This window comes from Daucus carota, chromosome 7, assembly GCF_001625215.2.
Source record: "Daucus carota subsp. sativus chromosome 7, DH1 v3.0, whole genome shotgun sequence".
In the NCBI taxonomy this organism is placed as follows: Eukaryota; Viridiplantae; Streptophyta; class Magnoliopsida; order Apiales; family Apiaceae; genus Daucus; species Daucus carota.
In genome coordinates, this window is record NC_030387.2 from 38,394,273 (window position 1) to 38,409,790 (window position 15,518).

The 15,518-nt window shown below is 36.4% G+C and overlaps 3 protein-coding genes across 3 annotated transcripts; 1 reads left to right on the forward strand and 2 right to left on the reverse strand.

Moving 5' to 3' along the window:
• Positions 1-55: 55 nt before the first annotated feature.
• Positions 56-3,647, reverse strand: LOC108196463 (malate dehydrogenase, chloroplastic). The gene is made up of 2 exons (XM_017363760.2): positions 3,464-3,647; positions 56-1,571 (listed from the first exon to the last, which is right to left on the reverse strand). Exon 2 carries the CDS (start codon positions 1,569-1,571, stop codon positions 333-335), a length of 1,239 nt encoding a protein of 412 aa, XP_017219249.1. The 5' UTR covers positions 3,464-3,647; the 3' UTR covers positions 56-332.
• Positions 3,648-11,389: 7,742 nt separating this feature from the next.
• On the forward strand, positions 11,390-12,568 carry LOC108195014 (protein SEED AND ROOT HAIR PROTECTIVE PROTEIN-like). The gene is made up of 2 exons (XM_064081031.1): positions 11,390-11,736; positions 11,825-12,568. The coding sequence occupies exons 1-2, from the start codon at positions 11,550-11,552 to the stop codon at positions 12,169-12,171; spliced, it is 534 nt and encodes a 177-aa protein (XP_063937101.1). The 5' UTR covers positions 11,390-11,549; the 3' UTR covers positions 12,172-12,568.
• On the reverse strand, positions 12,302-13,873 carry LOC108195887 (geranylgeranyl diphosphate reductase, chloroplastic). Its single transcript, XM_017362897.2, has one exon. The coding sequence runs from the start codon at positions 13,807-13,809 to the stop codon at positions 12,421-12,423; it is 1,389 nt and encodes a 462-aa protein (XP_017218386.1). The 5' UTR covers positions 13,810-13,873; the 3' UTR covers positions 12,302-12,420.
• Between the last annotated feature and the right edge of the window lie 1,645 nt (positions 13,874-15,518).

Consider the following 15,518-nt stretch of genomic DNA (forward strand, 5'->3'; position numbering starts at 1 on the left):
TATTAATTTTTTAAGAAAAAGAAGAAAGCTTTGCATTAAAAAAACAGGAAATCTTGTGATTGAGGTAAATTTATTATATAGAATGCTCCAGATGTTTAATGCTACAAAGCACTGGTAATGTTATACTTGCTAGTACAGATAATTGTCAATGAGAACAAAATTCTAAAACATGCATTCACTCTTCAGCCTAGGAGCCCATCCGCATAATATTGTAACCAGGAAACTGAAAATCCATAGTCTACAAAAATGATAATGTCATTGCACTAACGAATTTATATCGATATGCCTAACATAGTATGTCTTTATCTCTCTGATTGCTTTGCTCGTCAACTTTAAGCAGCTATGGCTTGCTTTTGTGCAAAAGCAACCCCTTTCTCGATGCTGGCCTTCAGCTCAGGTTTGAGGGCCTCCAGCGCCTTTTGTTCATATTCTGTCAGTCCTTGGAGATCAGATGAAATGATGGCTTCAACCCCTTTCTTTCCAAGCTTAATTCTTGATGCAAAATAAGGAAGCTCGGTCAGTTCAGACTGGACAAACGCACACTCATAGACATCACCATCTCCATCAAGAGCACGAAGGGAGGACTCGACAAATCTTGCAGCAGCATATGCCATTGACAGGGTAGCAGATCCTGCGCCAGCCTTGGCATCCACAACTTCTGTTCCAGCATTCTGAATCCTGACTGTAAGCTCTTCTACTTCTTTGTCAGTGAAACTCACAGATGGTTTTGTCTTTGACAGCAAAGGGAGAATAGTGATTCCAGCATGTCCTCCAATTACTGGAACATCAACATCAATAAGCTTCAGGTTCTTCTTTTGAGCAACGAAAGTGTTAGCCCTGACAACATCTAGAGTCGTCACGCCAAAGAGCTTTTTGGGATCATAAACACCTTTCTGCCTCAACACTTCTGCAGCAATTGGTACAGTAGAGTTGACTGGATTGCTGATTATATGGATGAAAGCATCTGGACAATTGTCAGCAACAGCCTCGACCAAGGTTTTCACTATGTTAGCATTGATGTTGAAGAGGTCATCTCGTGTCATACCAGGCTTCCTTGGAACACCTGCGGGTATGACAACCACATCTACGCCTTTTAATGCAGCAGCCAGTTCCGGAGTTCCTGTGAAATCCAATACTTGAGAGGGTGTGTTGCAGTGACTAAGATCAGCTGCAACTCCCTTCACGTTTGCTATATCATAGAGATGCAAGGTCGAAACTAGTGGAGACATTTTAATGAGAAGCGCCAATGGCTGGCCTATACCACCTGCTGCTCCAAGAACTGCTACTTTGAAAGAGGAACTGATCTGATTGTTAGCTGAATATCTCTGGCTCTGATTTTGTGCTTTGCAAGCAAATGAGGCTTGGAGAGCAGCCCTGCTGTCCTTGCCTGAGAAGGCAGACTCTGACTCCAAGCTAAATGCTGTAGCAACCTTGAGGCCACTGTAACTTCTGAGCTTGTTGTTGAAGTTAAATTGTGCACTTGTGGCCTTTGACTGTGAAAGTGGACTCATTTTGGAGCCACATTGTAATGTTGATCCCACAGAAAAGGTACTTGCTGTTGCTGCTGCCATCTGAAAAGAGATAATAAGTATGGCTTAGTTTAATTATTGAATACTGTTTAATGATGTTATACTGATGGACAACATATCATAATTGAGAATACTAAGAACATCTTTGATGCTCCACATCAAAATAAATATCTATTCATTCAAAAGATAGGAACAACTACATCAAAATATGTACAACAAAACCCGGAAACAGGTGAGCTAAGCTGGTCGCCACATAAATATAAACCAAACTTGGCAAGTGAAATATGATAAGACAAGCAACTGGCTACTGCTCATGGAACAAATAAGGCTCTTCGAGTCACACTGATGGGGAACCAAATAATAATAGGGCTAGTACCTCTATCCTCAAAGAGACCCCAAAGCTATAATCAGAGTTGGACAACTGAATGAACCAGTGAAGTAAAATAAATATTAAATAGATCAACTCAATGAAGATTTAATCTTCTCATTTTTAATTGCACACATAGTAAGGTACTTCTACGAGTCATTCAGATGAAAGGAGGTTATAAGAAACATTAAAGCCTATAAAGATCACATGTTACATAAAGAACCAATATGCTAGTCTCTTTGTTAAGAAAAGTTTCAGTTAGGGTTTGCAACACTAGGTAGAATTCCTTTGGTGTTAATTGTTCTTAACTTGAGGTAGGTAAAAATAACTTGGCGAGAAACATTGTTGGTCAACTTCCCAGAAAGCAGATGTAACCAATGGGATATCCATTTATCATAATATCAAATAAGACTCATTATGATATAAAGCTGCTGTTCATGAAGTCACTCGAGGAAGTACCCCTTACCTGGCAAAAGGTTTCAAACTCAATAACTATTAAGACACAACTACATATGCAACACACCAAATTAGCAAAAAAAATATATAAGTTATAAACAGGAAGATGCAAAAGCCAAACAGCGTATGCAACATCACTTTCAATCTGGTGCAAATTGTATGGAACTATGGATAGTAGACTTGGTATCAAGACGGAGAAAATGATCCAGAGTCAGTGCAAAGATATTAGCTCCCAAGTGAAACAAATAAGATAGTAATATCCCAAACCTCAACAGATTAATTAAATAAATCATAAATTAATTATAAAAGCAAAATAAATTGTTACAGAGCTGAATGTGGAAACCAGAACAGTGAATGCAAAGAATATGACACAAATCGGATTCCATTGTGAACTGGCAGAGACAAACAGAAGGGTTTGATCGCAGATTAGAACAAGTATAGTCGCTTGTTATCGTGATATCGAGAAAATGTGCACAAAAATGTGGCCTCATCACAAGCAATCAAATATACAAACCTTTATGATTAACCAGAATAGAGCCACCACCAGGAGTGAGCTAAATTAACTATACATTCTACCAGAAACAAAATCAGTTGTACTATCACAAATTCACTAGCAAAATAAACATAAGCACCACAACAAAACAGAAACCACACACAAAATCCTTAATCTACAGCATACTGAACTCAATGACATCAAAATGTAAGCTGCAAATTCACTAAACAAAGCCGATTCTCATAAGCACCACAACAAAACAGAAACCGCGCTAAAAATCCTTAATCCACAGCATATCGAACTCAATTACATCAATAAGTAAGCTGCAAATTCACTAAACAAAGCCGATTCTCACAATCTCCGTATATTCAAATTTCAGCAACGCAACAAATACACTAATCCACATCACCTCACGTATCAATATTTCACAGAAAACACAAAATTCAACATCAACAAAATCACTTAATTCACGAAATCAGCTGAATTAAGCATCAACAATTCAAATTCATCAACCTAGATTATCATACATAAACAGAAATTAACAAAAAATTAAACATCGTTAATTCATTAATTTATTAATTGAGATCTCAAATAAAAGATTATATGTGTTAGATGTACCTTTGATTAGAGCGAATGAAGATGGGAGAAATGGAGTCGGAGTGGTGAAGTGGAGCCTTGAAGATATCGACTAAACAAATCGAATCTGCTGGGTGAAATATTATAAATCGAACTCGGTGACTAAAATACTCTGACTCGCCTCGATTTTAACGCCACTGATTTAACGGCTGTTATTTAAGCATATAAATGGGACAAATATGAATATGCTCAAAGTATTTTTCTTCCTATCAGCAAAGTTTAATTTATGTCGGCGGATTTTTTGTGCAAGCATTTTAGAAATTACTCTCTCTGACTCCTTATTTTTTACGTTACTTTTTGGCACGTTTTTCATATTTATTTAAATTATAGTTTTATAATATGTTTTTTAAATTTTTTTCTCTGAATAAAAGTTTGATATTAAACTTCAATTTAAGAAAAAAAATTTAAAAAAAATTATAGAATTATACTTTTTAAGAGTTTCAAAATACGTGCAGTGTATATAAACTACTCAGGCGACGGACGGAGGAGTAACAAATTACTCTGCAGATATAAGTTACAATAAGATTTAAATAATTACGGAAGAAAACTTTGATATATAAATGTAATTGGAGTTTTGACGGTGACGCGCCCACATGACTTATGACTGTAATTGGAGTTTATACGTCATTAACTTATGAGCGGTAAAGCAAGATGAAATTAAATAAAATGAGATGATACTGTTTTCATTCAGTCGATTTGGGTCCCAATAACGGTTATTTTATTTTATTTATATATAAATGAAAATGCAAGAAAAATATATGATGTTTTATAAAAAAATTCGAAAATATAGATATTTCATTTTTATTTGAATTCTTTTTAAAAAATTGTATTTAAAATATTTTATTTTCTCCCTTCCCAAATACGTGAAAAAGTTCAAAATAATCATTGTTTTTATAAAAAAAAGTAATATTTGATTTTATTCACACAATTCTCGGTAATCTGCACACGTCTCGCAACTTCTTGTTGCCATCCGAACACTTTACCTCGCTAATTAGAGAGCTGTAGGCTTCTCGGTTTCGTGCATTGATCGATTGTCAAGATTAAATAACATCAGATAAACAAATGATTTAAAAATGATACATAAATGCAACCGGAGTTGTGGACTGTAAGAGCATCTCCAACGGTATTGGCTATAATCGTTGGTTAAATGAGACCTGTAAGAGCATCTCCAACGGTGTTGGCTATATTCGTTGGCTAAATTGGACCTGTAAGATATTATGTAAAATTTGCTGAACCTGTAAGACATTTTGCTTCAATAGTATTGGGTATACTGGTTGGCTATAATTTAAAAATAGTAAGTTATTAATATTTTAAATTGTTAAAATAGAATATATCAGTTTAATATGGTAATAAATGATGTGTAATCTTCCTACAGATTTCTTACAGACCTGTAGAGGTTCGACAAATATAGCCATCCATAGGAGGTTGGCTAAAATTATAGACAACAGATTAGTGTGGTTGGAGTGCTATTTTTTCAGGACGTTGGCTATATTTTTTAATTTTGGAATGCCAACTCATTTTTTAGCAAAGAGCTTTGTATGATTGGAGATGCTCTAAGACATTATGTAAAATTTGCTGAACCTGTAAGACATTTTGCTTCAATGGTATAGGCTATATTGGTTGTTTATAATTTAAAAACAGTATGTTATTAATATTTTAGATTGTTAAAATAGAATATATCAATTCAATATGGTAATGAATGATGTGTAATTTTTCTACAAATTTCTTACAGAACTGTAGAGGTTCGACAAATTTAGCCATCCATAGGAGGTTGGCTAAATTTATAAACAACAGCTCAGTATGGTTGGAGTTGAGTTTTTTGAGCTGTTGTCTAAATTTTTTTATTTTAAGTATGCCAACTCACCTTTTAACCAAGGGCTTTCGATGGTTGGAGATGCTCTAACGAGCCCAAAAAATTCATGGTTCCAAATTAGAACTTTTACTACAAGTAAAAAAAATGGACCAAATTTTAATCCCAAACAAAAACAAAAAGAGTTCCGCTGCCGGGACTCGAACCCGGAGAACCAATCTCCCGCTAATTGTGTTGACAGCTTGCTGTCAGAGTGTCCAAAGTTTGACAGTGCTACTGCGGATGATTTTGGTTTGAAAGATCAAAACATGAGACTAAGATTCGTTTCTTTGAAAAAAATGGAAAGTGCAATTCAAATTATATTATTTGCTTGTCCAAATTTTTTATTTGTTTCTCTAAAATAACCATAACCTTTGGTCAAAAATGATAAATTTAAATATTAAAACTCAAAACCGGATAATTAGACAAAGACGGAGGGAATATTTTATTTGTTTTATTGGCCAAATTACGTAAAAGATTAAAACGACTATTATTTTAAATCACAGAAAGTAATATTATGCCACTTTGATTTTATTTTTTACACAATTCTCGATAATATGAACATGTTTTTCAACATTTTTGCTATATAATTGTAACCGGAGTTGTGGACCGTAACCAGCCCACATAAAGTGAAAAATTCATATTTACAAATTTACAAGTTAAAATTTAGTTAGAAACTAGCGTAGAAGCCCGTGCAAGGCATGGGCGTTGTGGTAATTTTATTTAAAATAGAGAGCTGTTGTTATATTGGCGAAGCTGTATTTGTTAACTGTATTTGTTAACATTATGTTAAATGGACAGAACATTTCACACGAACATGAATTCCCCATCAGTTGTCAGCAGTAACGACACCTACTAATATACAGGTTTGTAAAAAGGGGATTTTGATCAATCCTGCTTACTCTACACAATCAATCATTTGTTCTACTTTCTCATTTCTGTATTCACAGAATTTTTAGTATCTCCTCTGGGCCCCACTTCATGACTTGGCCTTTTCCTTTGTAGCTATATATACTTGTCAATACATCGGCTTTCAACAGCAACAAACAATACTCTCTCATCTCTCAAGTCTTCAAACATCACTAAAGATAAAAAGCAGAGAAAAGATCAGACAATAATTATTTCCAAAACGAAAATATTAATGCAGAAGAAAGAAAAAGAGTATTTAGTGGAACAATGCATGCTTGAAGCTTATGTGCTTCTAGCCCTAGGGGACTCAACAAAATAGTTCTTCATCTCTTTCACTAAACCATGACAATCTATATCATGGTCCACAGAGTAGCTGATCATAGCTGCATAATATTTGCACTTCTGTTAAACCTACAGGTTTGCATTAGGATTTTATGTAGTTTGTGTATGTATGTTGCTGGAATAATCTTTAACCCCGTCCGGGGGACGCTAATTTTAAGCACACAACAGAAATGGTACAAACTCTATTTTCTCCAAGGATCTTCACTTCCATCATGAAGCATAATCCAAATTTTCAAAAGAAACTCTAATTCTTCCACTACAAAGTCTATATACCTGTTAGATGTCATCTAAAGCACGTCAATTCTGTTGTGCAATAATGCTAAAAGGGTGATTTACCAAGGGATCTATAATCAGTAGATGGGACATACTGGTAGAATATTATATACTATTAACGCCAATAATAGAATCATATTTGTTAAATTTAAAAGCAATTAATTAGCAACAAAAAAATGGAAGAAAAAACTCAATCAATACACACGAGTATGTATGCTATTCGGTGAACAAACCTCTGTCTTAAGATTAAATGGTCTCTGAGAGGAAACTCTATGATGCTTCTTCTTCCACTACCGTCCACCCAATGTCCCCGATGACTCTGAGCTCTGCATTTGAACATACATTAGATTGTTTGATCATTTAAACATGTGATTTACTCTATCGTCATAATTAATCAGTTACAGTATGCACAAATTGTGATCCATACATTTCTTCTGCTCCTTCGACCACCAGAATTCCTGCTTGAAAGAGTAAAGCTGTAAAGAATAAAACGCCAAAATCACAAATCAAGTAAAGCTAGTATGACAGACATAAACAATATTCAACTAAAACCTCGACATTTATCAATCAAATCATGTCAACACCTTCCTTGGTAGCTATCCAACAAAGACCGAACCCAGGGATGTAACCCTAAACTTTCTGATGTGAGGGAAACATCTGACCGACAAAATGAAGAATTGAACTTAGTCTGCCTAGTATCACACATATGTATCCTCGATGGTGCTCTTTTTGATCAGGTTTCGTGGTTGTGCTAATGGTTAAAAAGTCTGAGACATAGAGATCAAGGTATGGCATGTTTGTAATTGTATGTGTTTGAGGGGTTTATATGTAAATTCACGTTCAATTTCTTGGCAATTTTTGCCCCTAGTTCTTCTTTAATATATATATATATAAGTAGATTACAAATGTCAAGACTATTAAATTAATTTTGAGGTTTAAATATATTAAAACTATTCTAAGGTCACTAAATTACACATCAAACTGTTTCAAGAAACCATTTGCTTCACATGTACAAGAGTAGAAGTTTACCTCCCCGGTTCCTATACTAAAATGTGCAAAGCCAAGGGAGTCATTCACTTGTATATACATCTTTACTTTTCTAGGGTTTGTAAACAGCATAGAAAAGTCATGCTCAAGTAAGGTTTTGTTAGATGTAAGAGTAAAGCTGAAGCTTGACGACTAAATTTGCGCAAGTTTAACAATGCATGAAGGCTAAATGACAAGAAACGTCACCTGATTCCATATTGGCTCACCAGGAGAACTAATGACAGTTGTCTGACTGTTCTTTTTACTACTTATGACTTGATCTCCCAATTTTAGAATAACATACGGGTCTGTCTTTCCTGAAGGATAGTAAATATAAATATTAATATATTATAAAAGCAGGACACAAGAGTCATCCTAAGTGTCTATAAGTGCCAGATTATCTGATCAGCCTTTGCACTTTGCAGTGATGAAGTAATGGACATCGTTATCTCAATGTTTCATCACACACACTATCTAGATTAAGCTGAATTTATCCTAGGATTTTCGGTAAGTGTAGCAAACAGGAATTCATTCAGCTCAGACAGAAAAAGAGGAAGTTGTCTTAACTTCTAATTGTAAAAAAAAGTTCAAATTGAAAAACAACTGGTACCAGGAAAAACATAAAAGAGCTTTCTAGCATCTACAAGGGTAACGGATAATTCCCCCGCATAGCCCTTGTTGCCTTCTTGTACTTCTCCAGACCTAAAATCAGTAGGAAGGGGACCAGCTGCTTTTCCCTTCTGGAAATCCAAAATAATCTTCTTTGGACGAACAAATCATCGTGGTAAATCCTCAGTCAAAAGCCTCGTCAAAAACCTATAGGCACCAGTCAACACACATTCAAAACAATATTATCATAGTGATTGTAATTAACATTCACTTGAACACACAGTAAAATTGACAAAAGGGAACACCTCTGGAATATCATAATAAACTATAATGCCGTAATGATTGTAATCAGATGAGTAAGTGGAAAGTAGTAAAGAAACTGACCTAAAATTAAATAATTATAGAAAGAACATAATGTAAAATTTTCACTTTGGACATGTGATCCCTAAATTTATCTACTGTGAACATGAATTTGAGTAATGTAGCATCTTCCATGCCAACAAGTTTTTCAAAATTTGCTAACTAATAATAATGTAGTGGACAATACAATCAAGAACATATTTATGACAAACAATATTTACGAATTATAGCCAAACAGTATTAATGTAATATTTTCAGTCATATGAGACTTCTCATTTAAGGTGTGTTGCTTAAAGCTTAAACCTCCCAACCAGTGCTTAAATGGCACCAGGTACTTTTACTCACAAAGAAACACTTGTCTGAGAGATTTGAGAATACTCACACATCCATCCCATTACTTTCATCTAGAAGTAAAATTCTAGAGAGTAAAATTGTTTTATGATTCACAACACTTAATAAAATTAGAAAAAGCGCATCAATATTCCATGGGCAGAAACTAATAAGTTCTAGAGAGGAAATAACCGAAGAGTTCAAAAGATAATTCCACTTACATCGACAGAACTGGAATTGCTGGTGTACATGCAAGAAAGAAGACAGTATTAGTAATCAAATCAAGGATTCACAATTTATCACGAAAAAGAACACTACTGGACATCAGTACTCTGTAGATACCACTTTCACAGTTAAAAAGATAAAGTGTACAATAAGCACAATTACATACATACATATTACCGGACCTATTACACAGTAGACTGCAGGGCAAGCCTCACAGTTACGAAACACAGCCAGTTGAAGCCTTCCAGATTAATACACTTATTCATGCATTTAGCTTATTCTAATCACTCCGTAAGCTAGACTAAATTCCACAAATCTATATATTAGATTTAAAATTGAGGCAAGATAGGACAAGTTAAGTGAGTTGAGGATCACTAAAGAGTAATACTTTATTCTTTTGCACGGGAGTTTGATGGCATGTGTTCTTCCTAATCGAACATTAATTATTACTTATTTATCTTCCTCTTCATAAAACTACTCTCAGGAATGTTTATGTTAAAATTAGATTATCCAGACATTTTTAAGCATAGGGAGCACATGCATTATACAACAATATTATTATAGCTTTAACAAAAACTTTTGCCTACCTGTCGTCTAAACTTCGCTCCACGTCAAACTGGAAAATTGAAATCCTTCGTGCTGCAAGTTCAATCCTTTCACCTAGCTCTCTGTGCTTTCTCATACATCTTCTCCCCTCCAACCTATGACAAGATGCAAAATTTAGCAACGATGTTTGATGATGATGTCTGAAACGCCTCTTCTTAGAATCCCACAAATCATAAGTTACGAGCTATAGTGCTAAACTGATTAACTGAATTCAAAGTATAACCAATACTCAGATACAACCGTGCTTCTCACATGCAAATACACAAAGATTCTTCCTCCGATAATATATAACCAGACAGGTGCTCACCAATCATATACAAGAAATGAAATTAATAGTATAAAATAAAAGGGAAAGGAGAATACAAGGATATTCAATACAAAACTCCATGTGCAGGGGTACAAAAACAAAAACAGGTATTTCTATAACATCTTTTATCTCAGGCATGGAAAATTTATACCTGTCTAAAATAATAATATGAAATGATCAAAAGCATTACCACCCACATATGCTCTACAACACTATATAAGCAAACTACATTGAGACACACGAAAAGTGCACTTACAAATTAATTACATCTAGCCAACCACTGTAATTAGTATATTTAGCTTTTTAAATGAAAGAAAATCCTGAAGCCTGAAACCACAAACCTGCACAAACATTTTAGATTCTAATAAGCATTCTTATCGCAAAATCATTATTTGCAGAACCTTTCAATGCAGTCACAATTACATCTTCATAAGTCCCATCTACAAAAAGTTTAAAAAAACTAAGTACTACAAACATAGCGGGAAACCATATTGCTAAAAAATATAAATGCACATTTTGCCATACCACAAAGTTCAGGCTCAGGTGAACACCCTCTTGATTCTTTTCTCTCTTCCCGTCCCGTGATCAACCGATCAAAACCCTCGATCACCATCTCACTTTGAACCTTGTATCCTTCAATAGCCATATGTTTTGGACTGATCAACTCGGCAGTGCGTGAACCTCCCCCTTTGGGTATTGTTATTCCGCTATTGGAGTTATCGGATCCATTACCATTGACACTGAGGGAGAGACTACGCTCCCAAACATATACTCCCTCTGTTTTTTTATATGACGCTTTGACTTTTGGCACACACTTTTAAGTGTTTTGACCGGATAGTTAAAAATATTATTTTTAACTGAATAAAAGTTTTGATAATATATTATTATTCAGAAAAAGAAATTTTAAAGAAATTTGAAAAATAATATTTCAAATCAATTGGAAACATTTATACTATCCACCATATTTCTCGACCACCTTCGTTGAACATCTAGAATGTATTATTAGCAGTTGCTATAGTACCATATACATCGTGGAAACAAGTAATGCACTTAGGCACTCGTATGATTTTCCAATGCCTAATTAGTGGCAAGCCATATCAGATACGAAGACATATTTGGTTTAACAATTTCCTTATAAAAAGGTCCTTCAGTAGGCCTAAAATTCACAACATAACTCAAAGCATAAACAAGTACACAGGCACATACTCAAGTTCTTACATAAGCAATTCAGAATGGCTGCATCCGGCAGGAGCTTGTCACTTGCATTTTCCGTGCTTCTCGTCTCAATGGTGCTTGTTTCGGCTACTGATAATGACCAGAGTTCCCTGAAATCAAGCTCAGAAAAGATTTTAACAAAGGTGATCGGCATTCAAGGGATTATTTATTGCAAAACAGGCTCTCAACTCATTCCGATCAAAGGTACATATGCCAGTTATTTGTAACTTTGATCCTATTAATATTTCTACTTGATCTCTAGTTACTTAAATGATTGACTGATACATTGCAGATGCCATAGCGAGACTAACATGCCTAGCTGTGGACAAAAAAGGATACGAAACAGCTCCATTCTCTATACTGAGTAAGCCAGCTGATGCAAAAGGTTATTACTTCGCTACATTGTCACCTGCAGAGCTTGAACAGGGATGGAGGCTGACAAAATGCAAGGTTTTTCTTGAGAAATCGCCATTGAAGAGCTGCAACATTCCAACTGATGTGAACAAGGGCAAAACCGGGACGAATCTTCGTTCTCCAAGACTACTCAAGACAATGAACCTGTACTCGATTCCAGCTTTCGTCTACACTTCCAATGCTCCAGCAGCTGCTGCCATCCCACCTGTTCCTCGCCCCTACTAGATGGTCTGCACATTTTACTTCACCAATCATTCATTTGTAATTTGTTTTATGTTCTGTAGCATGATATTCAAAAATGTATCTTGATCAAGAGAAAATGCAATTTACTCATACTTTCATCCTACACATTCCATACTGCAGAAGTTGCTTGATTGAAACGAGTTATACAAGAGTGAAAATATAATACACTGAGACTGCAATTGTCATCTTAAAAACACATAAAAACAACAATGCTGGGAAAAATCAAGTCGTTCATACACTAATCTTGTCCATTTCTCTCCTAAGAGCATTAGCCCTGACCAAGCTCCCAATAGTATTCACAGCCAGCTTGATATCCTCCAATGGATTCCCCGGGGCAACCTTCTTGTACAAATAACTATCAAACGTCATCTTCTGCACATACTCATCAGCACACATCTCCACAAACGCCTCCCGGGCCGGATTCGACCTGTAAAACACCTTCTGCAATATATCAAGCACCTTGTAAGTCGGCCAATACGCTTTATCCCATTTCTCCAAGTACTTCCTCAAATCCGCCTCATCAACCATCCTCTTCCCATTCTCCGATCCCTCCACTATTGCCTCGGCACACATTCTCCCACTCTTGGCCGCAAAATAAATCCCCTCACCCGAACATTTTGTAACGTATCCAGCCGCATCGCCCACCAGGGCGACACGGTCGGATAGCCTCTTCGGGCGCGGGTGCTCGGGAATCGGGTGAGCCTCAACCCGAATAATTTTCCCTCCCAAGATCTTATCCTTCGCTCTCAACCTAGTTGCCAGCTGGAACTTCTTGATATCACCCTTGTGAGTCACCGTCCCCGTCCCAACCGCTACGTGGTCACATTTCGGGAAAACCCACCCGTAAAAATCAGGCGACACGTCATCACCAACGTACATCTCAGCGAGATCTTCGTAATACGTCATCTTATCATCAGGAATTTTAATTCTCTCCTGAAACGCAATGGCGTACTCGTAATCTCCCGCGCCGATTTGTTTCGCGACGCGGGAGTTGGCTCCGTCGGCGCCAATTATGGCGTCCACTTCCAGAGATTCTCGCTTCCCGGCCACCCCAGACTTCCCGTCATAAGATGTGTAGTGAATCACATACGGAGCTGTCTTCGCCACTGGCTTATCCATCTTGAGGAATAAGCCGTTGATTACCTTCGCACCCGAGTCAGAAGCTCGGGTGCGAAGATAATCGTCGAGAATTTCTCGGCGAACCATTCCTATGTACTCGTGCGGCTTTAGAGTCCGCCCAATATCAACCGCGACATTCGAAGGTGAGATCATTTTCATCTTCGTGACTCGCCGGTCAATGATATCCAACGGCAGGTCAAACTCGCCCACCATACACAACGGGATCGCGCCGCCGCACGGCTTGCAGTTGTCCATCTTGCGCTCGATTAAGAAAGTCTCAATGCCGCCCTTCGCGAGAGTTTCGGCGGCTGCGCCGCCAGCTGGGCCACCACCTATAACAGCAACGCGAAGATTTCGGCCAGTGACTTTGGGGCTGAATTTACCGGCGGAGATGCGGAGGGGGCGGTAGGAGAGGGTAGTGGGTCGGTGGGACTGCACGGTGGTTTCCGGCGAGGATTGACGGAGGCCGGTGAAGGTCTTGAGGGCGATTGAAGCGGCCATTGTGTAGTGTTTGTGGTGGGAGTGTGTTGCGTCGTGTTTTTATTGTTTTGTTGGATATGGTTTCTGATACTTGGGGTTATAGACCGTTGGATTGTACAGGTGGACGGTGGAGATGGGGTGTGGATAATGGGGATAGATTTCGTTTGGGTTATTCAAGTGATACTGTGGTGAAGTTCAATACTGCGTCTGCATGTGTGCTTGTGACTGAGAAGGTGACGCGTCATCTTCTTGCTTGCGGCTTTGAAGGTTTCGTCTTGTTCGAAAAGAAACTATTAATTTATAAATTTGTATTATCAAATACCAATAACTTATGTGGCAAAAAAAAAATATCAATAACTTATAAATATCATCACTCCTCCTCAACATTCGAGCCTTGCTGCACCTAATACCTAATATCCAAATCTAACACATTCAAATTTAGAAAATAATCAAAATTTAAAATATTTGATTTGGTAAAATTCAATTGAATCGAAATGTATTGAGTATACATCGGATCAGATTTTCTATCATCCTACTCCAAGTGAGTCCAGAATAGTTCGAGTCCCGGCATCTGGATGCGGGGTTTTGTTACGGATAATAAAATTGTAATTTATAAATAATTAAATAAAAAATATTTAGATGTAATGTTAACATATATAAAATTATAATATTTATATATATAACTTCTTTGTTATACTGACATTTTTATGTTATTTTTTGAATTTCGATGTTTGTCCTGAAAACATGTTAATTATAATAAAATTTTAATTTATCTCGTTTACTTTATTTTATCATTAATATTAAATAAAATTTAGATCTTAATAACAAGTGTGTGTCTTTACATGATAAAATTATTATTTTTTTCTTTAAACAATGTGATAAAACTTCAAGAAAATGCCAGAAATAACTCTTTTTCAGGGGTCATGTGCCCAAAATAACCGTATACGGAAAAAGTGTTCATTTTACCCACTCAAATACGCATCTTACACATGCGTGTGCACTTTGTTTTAAAAATGTAAAGAATACGCATAGAGCAAATGCGCATTCACTCTGCTCAATTGCCTCCGAGCTGTGTTGTATTATTTTAAGCAAAGACATGTAACAGTTAACCAAATGAGAAAGCATGCAAATACCGTAGAATGACAGGTGGGCCACATGACTGGTGGCATACCCATGTGGAGAATGCGTGAATGTGATCATTCAATACCAGATACACATATCACAAATGCATATTTTTTTTGTTTTCTACATGCATACAGTGAATGCGTGAGTGATCATTTAGGGCACTCTTCTCGCACATGATCATTTTATACAGCATTCTGTGTAAAGTGGTTATAAAAGACACTCACCCTAAAACTTCTTTGGCTGAGAGTCGGTAATACATGTACTTTTCGGAAAAAAGTATAATGATACATTTATTTATGCAGCTCGTAAAGAAATCACTTATTTCCTAAAATTAATATTTTAATATTATTATTTTAATGAGTTGACACAAAGAATCCGCAGTAGCAATGTCAAACCTCGATTGATTTGTGGGAGATTGGTGCTTCGTGTTCGATCCCCGGCTGGGGAAAAATTTGTAGGAACCTCGTTTTTGTGTCGAACAACATTTTTGTGCGCCCTCATATGATAAAACTTTTTATTTTTGAGAACAATGTGATAAAACTTAAAAAGAAAAATGTCTCCGTTTAAGAGTTAGTCATACATGTACTTTCTCAGAAAAAAAGGTA